This window comes from Carcharhinus amblyrhynchos, chromosome 16, assembly GCF_965287045.1.
Source record: "Carcharhinus amblyrhynchos chromosome 16, sCarAmb.v2.hapA, whole genome shotgun sequence".
In the NCBI taxonomy this organism is placed as follows: domain Eukaryota; kingdom Metazoa; phylum Chordata; class Chondrichthyes; order Carcharhiniformes; family Carcharhinidae; genus Carcharhinus; species Carcharhinus amblyrhynchos.
Window position 1 is genome coordinate 9342921 of NC_137339.1, and position 16262 is coordinate 9359182.

General features: G+C 49.1%; 1 protein-coding gene across 9 annotated transcripts in view; it reads left to right on the top strand.

Annotated features, from left to right (window-relative positions):
• Positions 1–16262, top strand: part of LOC145353820 (PHD finger protein 20-like) — a 56316-nt gene that overhangs the window by 26367 nt on the left and 13687 nt on the right. For 3 of the 9 annotated variants that reach the window (XM_080204655.1, XM_080204654.1, XM_080204653.1), the window contains exons 6-11: positions 1351–1678; positions 2782–2922; positions 5086–5241; positions 8207–8395; positions 10545–10607; positions 14037–14321. In XM_080204655.1, the coding sequence (XP_080060781.1) occupies positions 1351–1678; positions 2782–2922; positions 5086–5241; positions 8207–8395; positions 10545–10607; positions 14037–14321 (1162 nt within the window). The remainder of the gene's footprint in view (positions 1–1350; positions 1679–2781; positions 2923–5085; positions 5242–8206; positions 8396–10544; positions 10608–14036; positions 14322–16262) is intronic. The other 6 variants (XM_080204657.1, XM_080204660.1, XM_080204656.1 and 3 more) reach the window with 6 other exon arrangements.

A 16262-nucleotide genomic window follows, 5' to 3' on the forward strand; every position in this document is an offset into this window, starting at 1 on the left:
GAACCTGCGCATCTTTGGAGTGTGGGAGGAAACCGGATCACCTGGAGGAAAACCCATGCAGACATGGGGAGAATGTGCAGACTCTACACAGACAGTGACCCAAACTGGAAATTGAACCCAGGTCCCTGGCGCTGAGAGGCAGCAGTGCTAACCACTGTGCCACCTCTTGACATTATGGGCCCTAGTTTTATACACTACAGCCAGGGGGAATAGCCTCTCAGCATCTGCCCCCCCTCGGACCTTGGCCCGAGTTCTCCAGCCGTTCACATCCTGCTGCCGCTGCCAGCGAGGAAGGAGAATTTGGCACTCAGCCAAATCTCCGTTCACTGCGGCGGGACTGGAAAATCCCACCAGTGTGAATGGATGGAAAATTCCACCCCTTGTGTTTCAATGAAGCCACCTCTCATTCTGGTAAATCGCAGAGATTAGACGTCCATTTTTCTCGACGCCTCCTCGTAGGACCATCCTTTTGTCCGAGGAATCAACTTAGTGAACTTTCATTGCACCCTCTCTGAGGCAGGTATGTCCTTACCCAGGTGAGGAGGACAAAAGAGTTTTGAGATATTCTAATAATATATAAACACAGCTGTGTTATTATTGATCAAACCCATCACAAAACCCTTTGTGCTGTCTGCCTGGGCAAATAGTCATTGAGGTTTGAAGCATTGAAACAGGCCTTTTGGCCCAACTTGTCCACGCTGCCCTTCTTAACCCCTGAGCTAGTCCCAATTGCCCACGTTTGGCCCACATTCCTCTACACCCATCTTACCCATGTAACTGTCTAAACGCTTCCCAAAAGACAAAATTGTACCTGCCTCTACTACTGCTTCTGGCAGCTTGTTCCAGACACTCGCTGCCCTCTGAATTACCAACCTCTCAACCTCTGTTTCTCTTTACCTGTTCTATCTCAGCCCGTTGTGATTTTAAACACTCCTATTAAACATCGCAAACAGGCTGTAAAGCAGGAAGTCCACCTGTCTGCTTGGGTCAGGGAGTGATGTTCTTGCATGTACACTTGCTGGGTAACTAAGGGTGCCCAAAGTGGAAAGATAATATCTACAGAAGAGATACAGTCAGCTGACGTCTCCCAGCAGTTAAAGAGCTGGTGTTTCAGAATCGTTAGTTTGAATATGAATCCTATTGAGTGGTAAGATGTTCCAATTCCAAAGCCATTGCCCTTCTGCTGGATGCTATAACCAGAATTTTACCGGCACGCCTGCCCGAGGCCCGTGAGATCCCTCCCGGGGCCAATGCGGGATGCCGTTCTGTGAGCTGTGGTGGACGTGCCGGTAAAACTGGGGCCTGTATCTGCGTTTGGAGCGTCACAGTCAAGCACTGTTTTGTTCGCAGAATCTGGCAAGTGGGAGGAATAAAGAAAATGGTTCCAGCAGCGGTGCCAGGCGCAGGGAGAGGGTGCGCGAGCGGACCCCCTCGTCCCTTGTGGAAGAGCAGGTTGCGGAGACCAAGGTGGTGAAGGAGGAGGAGGAGGATGAAGAGGTGGTGAAGCAGCAGCAGCAGGAGGAGCCGAAGACTTTGCAGGAATCCTCCCAGGAGCCGGCCACCCAGCCGGAGAGCTCGCCGGAGTCTCCGTCGCAGAAGAGCTCGCCACTTTCCAGTGAGCCGGGGAAACCCGAGGAGAAGCGGAAGCGCGGGAGACCCCCGTCTGTAGGACTTACAGGTGAACTATCGGGCGTTTGAGTTGGGCAGCCAGTATAAAATCCAACAGGTGTGGGGCCTTGGTTTAACGTCTCATCTAAAAAAGGCAGCACTTCTGACAGTGCCGCACTCCCTCAGTGCTGCATCTGAGCGTCCACCTATGTTTTGTGCCCAAGTCCCTGTAGCAGGATTCGAACCCGCAACGTTCTGACTTTGGGTGGGGAGACGAGGTGGGAAATCACAGCACGGTGCATTAGCTGGATACATGTTCATTTTCCCCGATTGTCCAGAAGGAGAGTTACAACAATAACCACACTTTAAAAAGCACTTTGTGGCTGCAGGACACTTTGGGATGTGCTTCTGGTCGGCACAGTGGTCAGCACTGCTGCCTCACAGCGCCAGGGACCCGGGTTCGATTCTCGACTTGGGTCATTGTGCGGAGTTTGCTCATTCTGCCCGTGTCAGTGAGAGTTTCCTCCGGGTGCTCCAGTTTCCCCCCTCAATCCAAAGATGTGCGGGTTAGGTGGATTGGCCATGTTATATTAACCCTAGGGGGATCAGCAGGGTAACTGAGGGGTTACAGGGGTAGAACCTGGGTGGGATTTTGGTTGATGCGGACTCGATGGGCCGAATCCCGTTCTTCTGCACTTAGGAATTCTGTGATTCCGTGAAGGTGACTTTGAAAATTCTCACCTGCCTCATGAGGGAAAGGTGTAGAGTGAGAATCAAGGAAACTTGAATATAAAAAGAGAGGGTTAACGCATGGATTGGGAGGATGGAGAAAGGCAGACAATTTGCATTTTCATTTTGTATGTTCTTGCATCATAAACGCCATTGAATAGGCCATCATTTGTTGCCCATTCCTTTGTCTTTAGGGAAGGAAATCTGCCATCCTTACCCGGTCTGGCCTACATGTGACTCCAGAGTCACAGCAATGTGGTTGACTCTCAACTGCCCTCGGGCAACTAGGGACGTGCAATAAATACTGGCTGGCCAGCCCGCGACGTCGAGTCCCAGGAATGAATTTAAAAAAAATGATTGGTTATAAAGAAAATTAGTTTGAAAGGTTTTGCTTCTGATCGATTCTGCATTTGCAAGTTATATTTCCTTCACGTATCTCCCCAGGTAGTCACTCGAAGGGGGCTTCTGGTCAGAAGGATCGCAGACAGCTCCCATCACGCCAAGGAACTTCAGGGACTGGGAAGAGGAAGTCTGCCTCAGATGCCTCCTCCCAGCCCAAGCAAACGAGGCACAGCAAGATCACAGGTTGGTGTCCTGTTGAGTGATTTCTGAGATGTCCAGCATTTGGCTGTCAAGAGGAAGGAAGTGTAATCGAGATGAATTGGCCTGGTATTCTTATCTTTTATGTTTTCAGTCGCTTGTATTGCAACTGGATGATGGGGCAAAAGGAGGTGGAAAAATGAGAGTGTTGTTTCAATTCGTGACACTTTGCTGATTTGTACGATCCGTCTGCTTCTGCAGTTTGGGGCTCTTGGCATCCCATTTCACCCATTGGTCACCATACCTTCAGCTGGCTAGACCTTAACTCTCCAGGATTTCCTCCCTAAACCCCTCCATATGTCTGTTTGTCCCTAACATACTTTGTTAAATTGATCGCACTGTATAGCTATAAGTCGGTCGTTCCACAAAATCTATCTCTCTGACCAAGCTTTTGGAATCTCAGCCTAAATCTGCTGTGGTTCAGCATCAGATTTCATTTGATGATGTTCCTGAAAAGGTGCCTTGGGCTATTTAAGTAGATCGAAGCTGTTATATAAATGCAAGTTGTTCTACAACTGTCATGGCGTTGTTCTAAAGGAAACTGATTATTGAAGTTTAAAGTTTGTTTATTTCTTTATTAGTCAAAAGTAGGCTTCCATTAATACTGCAATGAAGTTACTGTGAACATCCCCCAGTTGCCACACTTGAACACCTGTTCGGGTTTGTGGCAAGTGCACTCTAACCAGCGCGTCTTTTGGACTGTGGAAGGAAACCGGAGCACCCGGAGAAAACCCATGCAGACACGGGGATAATGTACAAAGTCCCCACAGACAGTGATCCAAGCCGGGAATTGAATCTGGGTCCCTGGCACTGTGAGACAGCAGTGCTAACCGCTGTCCCACTGTGGGCTTCAGAGGGAGCAGGGTCAAGAGTTTGTAGAGCTGAGATTTGTGGGAACTGTGGTCCTCGCTATTCCAGTGCTATTGCTCTGGATTTGCTCCTATCTGCTGCATAACTGGAGCAGCTTAGCTGGGAGCCAGACTCTACTTGAAGCAATCTCTTAGATTCGTACAACACAGTGGAGCCCATTCAGCCCGTCGTGCCTGTCCTAGCTCTCTGAAAGAACTATTCAATTAATCCCACTGTCATACTCTTTCTACACTTCCCTTCGAGCGTTTAGCCAATTCCCTTTTCAACATGGTTAAACTTGAGAATTCCCTCCCTAAAGTATGTTAGCGCAGTGGTTAGCACTGCTGCCTCACAGTGGCAGGGACCCAGATTCGATTCCCAGCTTTGGGTCACTCTCTGTGTGGAGTTTGCATGTTCTCCCCATGTCTGCTTGGGTTCCCTCTGGGTGCTCCGGTTTCCTCCCACAGCCCAAAGACATGGGTGGATTGGCCATGCTAAATTACCCCTTAGTCTCAGGGGGCCTAGCGGGGTAAATACATGGGGTTACGGGGATAGGATGCGAGTGGGATTGTTGTCAGTGCAAGCTCGATGGGCCGAATGGTCTCCTTCTACACAGTAGGGATTCTGTAATTAACCTCCACCTCTAGACTTCTGCTTTTTGGCCAACTGAAACCTCCCTGCACGTCTGTGTTGAAATTAGTTTGTTTCATTAAAGATGCTGTGTAGATGTGAGAATTATTGTTAAAATGACTACATACTGCAGCAGTGCATTCTCATTTTCCTTCTCACCTTTAGCTTGCGGAACGAGGGAACTCAAGTCATCACAGTTGTGGTCAAAGGGCAGCACAGTGGTTAGCAGTGCTCCCCCTTAGCTCCAGGAACCCGGGTTCATTGCTGGCGTAGGGTCACTGTCTGTGTGGAGTTTGCTTGTTCCTCCCATGTCTGCTCCAGTTTCCTCCCACAGTCCAAAGATGGGTAGGCTAGGTGGAATGGCCATGCTAAATCGCTCCTTGGTGTCCATAGACGTGTAGGTTCGATCAGTTGGCCATGGAAAATATGAGAGGTCATAGGGAGAGGGCCTGGGTAAGATACTCTATCGGAGGGTCGGTGCAGAGTCGATGGGCTGAAGGCTTCCTTCTGCACTGCAGGGATTCTATAAAATTTTCTGGTACCCTTGTCTATATATATAATTCATGGAAGTGACATTATACACAATCTCACACCAAGGAAGGGGAGAGAAGAGAAAATGTTCTTGAACAATAAGATGTAAGCTTTGCTTTGCTTTGTGTGATTATACAGGACAGAGGCAGCCCGCGGCTGATCAGGGACAGAGTCAGAACAGAAGACGGTCTCTGCGACTAGCATCTGGTGACAACAACAACTCGCTGATTGGGTCCCTGAGCAATGGAGCGGAAACTCCGAACAGAACCAAGGAGCAGGAAAAGGTTGAGGAAGGTGAAGTCTCTCATTCTTCCCTTAATATCACCACCCTCTTTGCTTGCAATGTTCAAATGGGAGAAAATAAAGAAACTCTCCAGCGGCGACCTGCCCTGTCCTCCTCCACTTCCCTGAGTTCTTGATCTGTGTTGTGCTAGTGCAGGAAGAGCCTAACTTGATAATTATTCCATTTTGGAAATGGATTGGAAAATGAATCCATCCAGGGCACACGATGTGTTTCTGTTCCACCAGAAATGATGGGCTTACTGAAACAAAGTTATTGGGCGGGTTTTGCGTGTGTTTTGATGCGTTGCTCGTTCTGCTGAGCTGCTCCAGTACAACCCTCAATCTGTACCTGAATCACAGAATACTACAGTGCAGAAGAGGCCCTTCAGCCCATCGAGTCTGCATCCATGCACAAAACGCCTTGGTGTTGTGTGAGAAGTTATTTTGAGTAAACACGGTAAAGTTAAGCACCACAGAACCCCTACAGTGCAGAAATAAGCTGCTCAGCCCATCAAATCTCTCCGAAAGGACATCTTACCCTGGCCCAGCAACCCCCAACCTTATCATTGTAACCCTGCACATTTCCCATGTCTAATTCACCTAAACTGCATATCTTTGGACATTAAGAGGCAATTTAGCATGGTCTGTCCACCTAACCTGTATGGTGGCACAGTGGTCAGCACTGCAGCCTCACAGCACCAGGGATCCGGGTTCAGTTCCAGCTCTGGATGGCTGCCTGTGCGGAGTTTGCACGTTCTCCCCATGTCTGCGCGAGTTTCCTCCCACCGCCCAAAGATGTGCAGGTTAGGTGGATTGACCATGCTAAATTGCCCCTTGGTGTCCAAAGATTTTTAGGTTTGGGGAATTAGCAGGGTTACAGGGTTGGGAAGGGTGAGATAGTCTGTCAGTGAGTCGGTGCAGTCTGGATAGGCCGCTTGGCCTCCTCCTGTGCTGTAGAGATTCGTCGATTCTTTAATTGTGAGACTGTGGGAGGAAACCGGAGCACCCAAAGGAAACTCATGCAGACACGGGGAGAATGTGCAAACTCCACGCGCAGTGACCCAAAACTTGGATCGAGGAAAGCTGCATAAAACGCAATCAGAATAATGGACTTTGGGCATAGGTTGACAGTGTGTAGCTTGACAGTTGCTGAGGAATGGTTGTTGGAGGGGAACGCCAGATCATTGCCTGCCTGAAAACTGGCCAAAGATCCAATCCTGGGAACCAATCTGTAAATAAATTGTCTACTCTTCAATAAACAATGTACTTCTGTACAAAGAACAGGCCCTTCGGCCCTCCAAGCCTGCACTGATCATCTGTTCCTAACTAGACCATCTGTTTGTACCCCTCTAGTCCCAGTCCGTTCATGTGGCTATCTAGATAAGTCTTAAATGATCGTAGTGTGTCTGCCTCAACGACCTCGCTTGGTAGTGCATTCCAGGCCCCCATCAACCTCTGTGTAAAATGCATCCCCCACATATCTGTATTGAACCTTGCCCAACCCACCCACCATGAACTTGTGACCCTTGTGTTTGTCATTTCCGACCTGGGAAGAAGCTTCCAACTATTCACCCTATCTATGCCCTTCATAATTTTATAAACTTCTATTAGGTCGCCCCTCAACCTCCGTCTTTCCAGAGAGAACAACCCTAGTTTACTCAATCTCACCTCCTAGCTAAGACCCTCCGTAAAAGCAACATCCTGGTAAACCTTCTCTATACTCTCCAAAGCCTCCACGTCCTTCTGGTAGTGTGGAGACCAGAACTGGACGCAGTATTCCAAATGTGGCCTAGCCAACGTTCTATATAACTGCAACATCGTAGGCCAACTTTTATACTCGTTGCCCTTTCCAATAAAGGCATGCATGCCATATGCCACCTTCACCACCTGTGTTGCCACCTTTAAGGATCTGTGGACTTGCACACTGAGATCCCTCAATGTGTCTATACTCCTGATGGTTCTGCCATTTATTGTATAGCTCCCCCCCCGCATTAGATCTACCAATCCACCAATTGTAAATCACAACTCCCATCATATCCCTCACTGTACCACACCCCCTGCTATACTAACAGGCTGACCATGTGGTTTAAATTGTTTAACGCTCCCTCATTGATATGGATTTCAGATCAAACGCGTGGTATCCAATCCATGTCCTGTTGTATTGGACCTGGAATATTGTGCACAGTTTTGGTCCCTTTATTTGAGGAAAGATGTGGTGGCATTGGAGGCAGTTCAGAGGAGTTTAAATAGATAGATCCTAGAGATGAGGGGTTTGTCGTATGATGAGAGATTGAACAGTTTAGGCCAATGCTGTCTGGAATTTAGAAAAATGAGGGGAGATCAAATTGAAGTGTACAAGATGATAAAAGGCTATGGATAAAATAGACATGGAGCGGATACTTCCTCTTGTGGGACATTTTGGGACCAGAGGTCATAGTCTTAGGATGAGTAGCAAATTTAAAACTGGGTTGTGGAGAAACTACCTCTCCCAAAGAGTTGTGAATCAGCTACCCCAAAGTGCGGTGGACGCTGGGACAGTGAGTAAATTTGAGGAGGAGTTGGACAGATTTTTAATCGGTCATGGGTTGGAGGGTTATGGGGAGAAGGCAGGAAAATGGGGATGAGGAGCGTATCAGCCATGATCGAATGACAGAAAAGACTCGATGGGCCAAATGGCCTAATTCTGCTCCGATATCTTATAAACTTGTGTTGCCCAACTCATGATAAAGGCAAAATACTTTGGACGCTGGTTTCTGAAACAAAAAGAGAAAATTCTGGAGAAACTCAGCAGGTCTGACAGCATCTGTGGAGAGAGAATAGAACCAAAGGGTCATCCAGACTCAAAACCTTGGCACTACTCTCTGTCTCCACAGATGCCGTCAGACTGGCTGAGTTTCTCCAGTGAAGTTCGTACCCCTGGGTTTTGCGCATTGTGGTGTGCCGCCTATGAAACGTTGACCCTGTTTCTTTCCAACAGCAGCGAGTTCCGAGCCCCCTGCCCAGGTACAGCAGCCGCCCGCCGTCAAAGCCAAGAGCTCCTCAGACGCCACGTCCACCCCATCACAGCCCAAGCGCATTGCCAGCCCCCAACACCAGACCGATGAAGCAGTGAAGCTGGACCTGCCCGTGCCAACCTCTGAGCCAAAGGATCCTTCCAAAGAAGCTGGTAAGACGGAGCTGGGTGTACCTGCCCCGTAGGAGGTGTGCCTCCTGATAGATGAGCACTGGGTTGGAGTAATGCTTTTTTTTTGCTATTCATTATTATGGGATGTGGGCATTGCTGGCTAGGCCAGCATTTGTTGCCCATCCCAAATTGCCCTTGAGAAGGTGGTGGTGAGCTGCCGCCTTGAACGTCTGCAGTCCCTAAGGTGTAGGTACACGCATAGTGCAGTTAGGGAGGAAGTTCCAGAATTTTGACCTCGCGACAGTGAAGGAACGGCCAAAATATTTCCAAGCCAGGGTGGTGAGTGACTCGGAGGGGAACTCCCAAGTGGTGGTGTTCTCATGTATCTGCTGCCCTTGTCCTTCTAGATAGTAGTGCTCATGGGTTTTGAGGTGCTGCATAAGGAACCTTGCATAGTTCCTGCAATGCATTGGGCAGCACGATGGCACAGTGGTTAGCACTGCTGCCTCAGAGTGGCGAGGACCCGGGTTCGATTCCGGCCTTGGGTGACTGTGTGGAGTTTGCACGTTCTCCCCGTGTCTGCGTGGGTTTCCTCCGGGTGCTCTGATTTTGTCCCACAGTGCTAAAGATGTGCAGGATAGGTGGATTGGCCACAGCCAATTTGTGGAGGAATGAATACAGACCTGATGGGCTGAATGGCCTCCTTCTCTACTGCAGGGATGCTATGCATTTTCCTACAATGAGCATCTTGTGGACGGTACACACTGCTGCCACTATTGGTCATTGGTGGAGGGACTGGACTGAATGTGGAAGGAGTACCATTGGGAAATTGCAAAGCAGCATGTGCATTTCCTACCATACAGAATAAGAGTTAGTAAAAGTTACCTGAAATATCAACAGGTTTCTTTGGAATCACGAGCTTTCAGAGCACTGCTCCTTTATCAGGTGAGTGGAGAATTGGGTTCACAAACAGGGCGTATATAGACACAGACTCAATTACAAGATAATGGTTGGAAACAAGTCTTTACAGGTATAGACAGTGTGAGTGGAGAGAGGGTTAAGCACAGGTTAAAGAGGTGCTTCTCTTACCTAGTCTGACCTTGCATTGTCTGTACCTGTAAAGAATTGATTACCTGTTAAGACTCGCTTTCCAACTATTACCTTGCAATTGTGTCTTTGTCTATATACGTCCTGTTTGTGAACACTTACCTGATGATGGACCGACGCTCCGAAAGCTCCTGCCACCAAATAAACCTGTTGGGCTTTAACTCGGTATTGTGAGATTTCTTACTGTGCCCACCCCAGTCCAACGCCGGCATCTCCGCATCTGAAATCTGAAGGTGTGTTGAAGGCTAAATTCCACTGCCTTTTGGTGCAGGGGAGCGGGATATTTTTCTAGGACACGTTCGTTCATCATATCAGTGTCTTTGCACGAGACCCATTGGTTAACACTAAAACATGGGCAACGTTGCGCTGTGCCCCCCGTAACCCCCCCGCACCCCTAACGTCGAGTGTCAGACCCAAAGCTGATTTCACGCAGCTTCCTGATACTCGAGTGGCAGACCATTTAATTCCCACTCAACCTGGAGTCAAACCCTGGTGTCACAAACTTGAAACTGTCCCAGTTTCTCAGCGATAACATCTCTTGCAGAGGGGAGGCAATAGCCTAGTGGTATAATCGCTAGACTATTAATCCAGAAGTTCAGCGTAACGTTCAGGGATCCACGGTGGATGGTGGAATTTGAATTCAATTAAAAAAATCTGGAATTACGAGTCTACTGATGACCATTGTTGATTGTTGGAAAAACACGTCTGGTTCACTAATGCCCTTTAGGGAAGGAAATCTGCCATCCTTACCCGGTCTGACCTACATGTGATTCCAGAGTCCCAGCAATGTGGTTGACTCTCAACTACCCTTGGGCAACTAGGGATGGGCAATAAGTGCTGGTTGGCCAGCAATGTCCATGTCCCACGAATGAATAAACAAAAAATACTTCTTTGTGAGATTGGGAATAAAGGGTCTTTCCAATGAATTGAGTGTTCCTGCATTGCCCTCCTTTTGGAAGGGGCATTGTTAAGAAGACCGTCCTACCCACCCACACCTCCGGACGGGAACCCTGGCTTTAGGAAGGTGACTTCTCGGCAGTGCAGGAGACCCTTAAGTAATTCTGTTTTGTTTTCCTCTTCTCAGCAGCTCCCGTTGTGAAGCGTGTGCCACGATCCCAGAACCCAAACAGATACAGTAGGGAACCCTGTATGTTTTCTTTCTAGTGAGGCCAACCAGGACTCGCTACTGCAGCCTCCCTGTCCGTCTGCCCTGCTGCTTGTCTGCTCGTGTTGGCGGGGGGAGCGGGGGTGTATGTGTGTGTATGGGGAGGGGGCGTGTATGTATGTTAGTGTGTTGTGTTGGGGGTGGGTGTGTGTGATTGGGGGGGGGGGGTGTGAACATACATGTGCATTTGTGTGCTTTTTGTCAGCCATAATGCTCATAAACAGCCGTGTAAGACGGAAGTGAAAGGATTTAGTCATGCTTTCCAAAGTTATAAAACTTGACCTCGATCACCAGGAGATGTTGAGTTAGGAAACCGCTGTGACATTGGCTGAGCCAAAGGGCTTCATCTGAAGTGATACGGTTGACTTAGCAAAAGGCCCGTGTGGTATTTTTAAAATTTTATTCATATTCAATTCAATCCAATCAAATTCCAATTCAAAGTCTCAGCAAGTGAGACATTCTGGAGCCAAGCTAATCAAAGAGGCTGGCCACTTCCTGTCTTGGGCTTGATCTACATGATCCAAGCTGATTGGAGCAGGCGTAGCTCCTCCTCCAAGGCCTGATCTCATTTGCATCTTAGCTAAAAGGCCCAGACGCTGCTTTAAAAAAAATTGCTTCAAATGAAGCCTCGGTGTAATCTCTTGGACTTCAACCAAGTGCAGGATGCCAAAACCAAAGGCCAAGAGTGGTATACCAGAGTGCCCACTGTTAGTGACAATGATCCACTGCGTGGTACAGAATGACATTGCACTTGTGTTGGAGATCCCCCTTTACGTATGATGTTACCCAAGCCACTGTCTCACCTCAGAAATAACTCCTCAGGGGCTGGTGTCCCTTCACCAGATTCCCTTTATTTACAAACTCTATCCCATTCCTAAGAGTGTTTCAGCAACACAGTAAGAATCCGGAGTGCCGGTAGCCCTGCGCTCCTCAATATATACACAGGTGAACTGATTGGGCAGGCAATCATTACCTCAATCAGGGAGCTTGTACTCCAAGAGACTAACCTCATGCACCTCGTTGAGGTCAGTACAACCTCCACATTGGTTGACTAGCATTGCTGCTTCCTCTGTCCTCCCCCACCTTTTCCCTGTGCGTTATCCCCCAGACTGGAGTGGTCAACCAAGACATTTCTTGAGCTGACCAGTAGGTGCTGCTCAAGAGTAGCCCGAGAGTTGGAGATGATGCTGCCACTCTTGTCTCCCTCAAAGCCCCAAAAAGGCATTAAGCTGTAACAGAACTATGGGTGAGGAGGCGGGGACTTGTCCCCATAAATTCAAGGGGGTTTGTTGGGTGGCGTAATGTGCTGTATGTGTCCCTTTCATAAGAACATAAGAAATAGGAGCAGGAGTAGGCCATCTAGCCCTTCGAGCCTGCCCCGCCATTCAATAAGATCATGGCTGATCTGTCGTGGCTCAGTTCCACATTCCCACCCTCTCCCCATAACCCTTAATCCCCTCGCCTATCAAAAACCCATCAACCCGCTTCTTAAAAATATTTAGCGATGCAGCCTCCACCACCTCAACGGGCAGAGAATTCCAGAGATTCACCACCCTTTGAGTGAAGAAGTTCCTCCTCAACTCCGTTCTAAACCGCCCCCCCTTTATCTTGAGGCTGTGCCCCCTAGTCCTACTGTCCTTTCTGAGCGGGAAGAGTCTCTCCACCTCTATCCTATCCATCCCATTCATCATCTTCTACGTTTCAATGAGATCTCCCCTCATTCTTCTAAACTCTAACGAGTACAAGCCTAGTTTATTCAGCCTCTCCTCATAGCTCAACCCCCTCAACTCCGGCATCAGCCTAGTAAACCTCCTCTGCACTCCCTCCAAGGCCAAAATATCCTTGCGTAACTACGGCGCCCAAAACTGCGCACAGTACTCCAGCTGCGGCCTCACCAATGCCCTATACAGCCGCAGCAAGACCTCCCTACTTTTATATTCAATCCCCCTCGCTATGAAGGCCAGCATCCCATTCGCCTTCCTGACCACCTGCTGCACCTGCAAGCTGGGTTTTTGCGACTCATGCACAAGGACCCCGAGGTCCTGCTGCAGTTTTTCGCCACGTAAGTAATAATCCTTCCTACCAAAGTGGACCACCTTGCACTTGCCAACATTAAATTCCATTTGCTATTTCCTGGCCCATTTGCCCAGCCTATCTAGATCCTTCTGCAGACTCTCCACACCCTCCGCACAATTTGCCGTTCCCCAATCTTGGTGTCAGCAGCAAATTTCGACACCCTACACTCAGTTCCCTCCTTTCCCAGAGCTTTCCACTGTTGAGAGCTGTGCCTCTTCTATCTGATGGCAGCAGCCTGCCTCTTGCCAACGTCTTCTCAAAATTTTACAAAGGGCCTCAAGTTTGAATTTTGAAGTGTATTTTTACTGTTAACGGGAGTTACAAACTCCATCTTGGGGGACGCAGGTGTGAAGGGGAAACTGACACATCTTCCCCTTGCTTGGACTTTGATACATATGTGGAGTCATTTTTGACCTGAGTGTCAGTCTATTGCATCTCATGGGTCATCACTGCCACCAGCCTGTTCTCCCAATGAATGTCCTTAAGGGAAGGAAATCTGCCATCCTTACCCGGTCTGGCCTACATGTGACTCCAGAGTCACAGCAATGTGGTTGACTCTCAACTGCCAACTAGGGATGGGCAATAAAGGCTGGCCAGCCAGCGGCTCCCATGCCCTACGAGTGAATTAACTCCAATCCCCCCCTCAACTGGCTCATGAGTTCTGAGGCCTGATGATGCTATGACAGGATAGAAATGGCTTTTGGAGAAAACCGTCCTTGCAGCCCTCACTGAGTGCTTCTCTTCGCCTGAGTTGCTGGCAGTGAGGGGACCTTCCCCCAGCTCTCGGCTTTCCTCTCTCGGACCTCCAGCCACCGTTTCTGCTGCTGCTTCAGCCTCGAGAGGTCTCGGCCTTTGGGCGTACCGTCAGGTGACTGCGCACGACCCCTCGCTTCTCAGTCCGGTTTGCGAGCTGCCCCTCCTTTCGGTTGCAGCTGGCCTGGGCGTGGGGGAAGAATCAGCAGTTTTACCAATCCCTCTGTCGGTCGGGGATAGGGCCTGGGCCTGGGTGGGGGCTCAGTGGGCCGAAGGGCCACCTCCTGCACTGTAGGGATTCTATGATCCTAGGTATGTGTTTGGAACCTCGCTGCTGCCCTAGCCAAACAGGGAGTACTGCCTTGCTAATAACAACTGTTCTCTAGCTTATTCTAACTCCTCTCTGAACTGCTGCTGTTTTTCATTGTGATACTGGGGGTTGGGGGAGGAAGGTGGTGTTGAAACTCACGGCTATGTGTTTTCTTCCCTCCCCCCTCCCCTCCCCCCTCTTATCCTTCATATTTCTGTCCACGCACCTCCTCTCCCTCCTGCCCCCAACCCTTCCCCTCCTCCGCTCCGCAGTGACCAACAGCACTCAGAACCCCGAGAGCCACCTACCTCCCAAGGCCTTGGTCATCGAGCTGGACCACAACAAGTTTAAGTGCAAGGTTGCCGAGTGCTCGAAGGCCTTCCGCAAAGCTAAGATGCTGCACTACCACATGAAGTATTACCACGGCATGGACAAAGTGGAGCCGGAGCAGAGCTCCCCCAAGAGAAGCATGCAGACCCGAGGCTCTTCCTGCACCTCGGAGGCGGAATCCCTCCTGGACAGCCCCAAGAGGCGCCGCACCACCTCCGGTTCATCACGTGAGTGTCTGCCCGTGGACCAGAGCTGCATGTTGCCTCGAAGGAGAGGCATGTTGCCAAAGTTTTCCCTTTTGCACTCATCAGAACAAACTCAAGAATACCAAATTTCAAATGATTGCAACAATTTACACTACCGGCGAATAGGATGCCGATTGATTAGCAAGTTGATTCTGATTGGCTGAGATGGTTGTCATGGAGAAATCAATGGGGAAGGTTCCCTGAGTCCTTGGGTAATTAAGAAAAGACTTGAACAGTTTTTTTTGCAGAGAAAAGGTCCCTGCCTGTGAATGTATGGTGCTTCTGTCACGAGTCGATGAGGCATGTTATGAACTTGACTCATTTTCTTAAATTGGTTAGTTTGTTTATTTATGCACCCAGGATTATTGAGCAAGTGCTACCCAGTCACACAATCCTATACAACTGTAGACATTTTGTTCTGAGTTTGCTGCCGTGGGCTGGTTGAGTGCAGTCTGTCCTCTGCCTGTTACTTTCAGATAACCAAAGGGGCGCCTTGTTTGATCTGGTCAGCCAGTCGTCGGGACATGCGGTCTGTGTACCTGGCAACGCACTCGCGCTGAATGCACCTTACAGATAGAGGCCCATTGTGACAGTTCTGTGTTGGCTCATTTGAAAGAGCTGCCCATTATTCCACCGTCCTGATGCCCCCCACACTCCTCCTTCTTCCTCCTCCTTCCTCCTTCCTCCTCTTCCTCCTTCTTCTGCCCCCCCCCCCCCCCCCCCCCCCAGGCCTGCAATTTCCTTTAGCAGCAGACAAAAGTTGCCCTCTTTGGAGAGCCACTACTTGGTCTGCCCCCCCCATCCCCATTTCCAGGCACTGAATTCCAGATCGTAATTCTCCTCCATTCTCTTCAGTTGAAGTCATTCAACCCATTTGCACCTGTGTCCGCCCTTTGAAAGGATTTCCCAATTACTCATTTGCAACCCCCCCCTCCTCGATCAAAGGCGGAGACAAACTTTTGGAGCTTTGGGTAAAATAATGGGGGAGCGCACCTAATTGGATAGCTCTGAAAAAGCTGGCACAGGCACAATGAGCAGAATGTTTAAAGTCTAAGGTTTCATTGTGTCACAACTAGGCTTACGTTAACAACGCAATTAAGTTACTGTGAAAAAAAAAACCCCTAGTCGCCACACTCCGGTGCCTGTTCAGGTACACTGAGGGAGAATTTAGTGTGGGCAGTGCACCTAACCAGCATGTCTTTCAGACTGTGGGAGGAAACTGGAGCACCTGGAGGGAACCCATGCAGGCACGGGGAGAATGTGCCAACTCTGTGCAGTGATCCAAGCTGGGAATCGAACCCAGGTTCCTGGCGCTGTGAGGCGGCAGTACTAACCACTGTGCCAGCATGCTGTCCATGTACACCATGATTGTAACTGCTACCCATATAGCTTCAGAGTACAGTCTGTTCACTGTCGTTGCTGTGAGGTGATAATCTTCTGCTGAGGCTAAGCAGCTGCTTTAAGTTCTTCAGCATTGTCTCCGCTACTTAACAATAGATGTAGCGTTATTGTGTGCGAGATTCTCTCTGTCGCACAGACTAGGTGTTGCTGTCTTTCACTTGAGTCTCAATGAAGTAGAATAGTGGGTGTATGAGACTTTCATATCCGTTCCCCCCCTTAAACATCTGGTGCTTTAGATTCTGGACTTTGCCCTCGCAAACTTGGGTTGTGGTTAGTGAGAATATTTCGAGTTAATAATAGATTGAAACACCGGCTGAATATTGTGGGATAGATCTGAGGTATTGAATTGAGGACATCATAAGTAAGCACCCCCAGCAGTGCACCCCCCTGTATTTCAGTTGAGATGAAATAATTTTAATTTTAAAGGGGTACAGAAGAGTTTACCAAATATTGTGTGCAGCTTTGGTCTCCTTGTGAGGCAGGATGTTCTGGCTGAAGAGAGAGTGTAGTGAATGTGTGCCA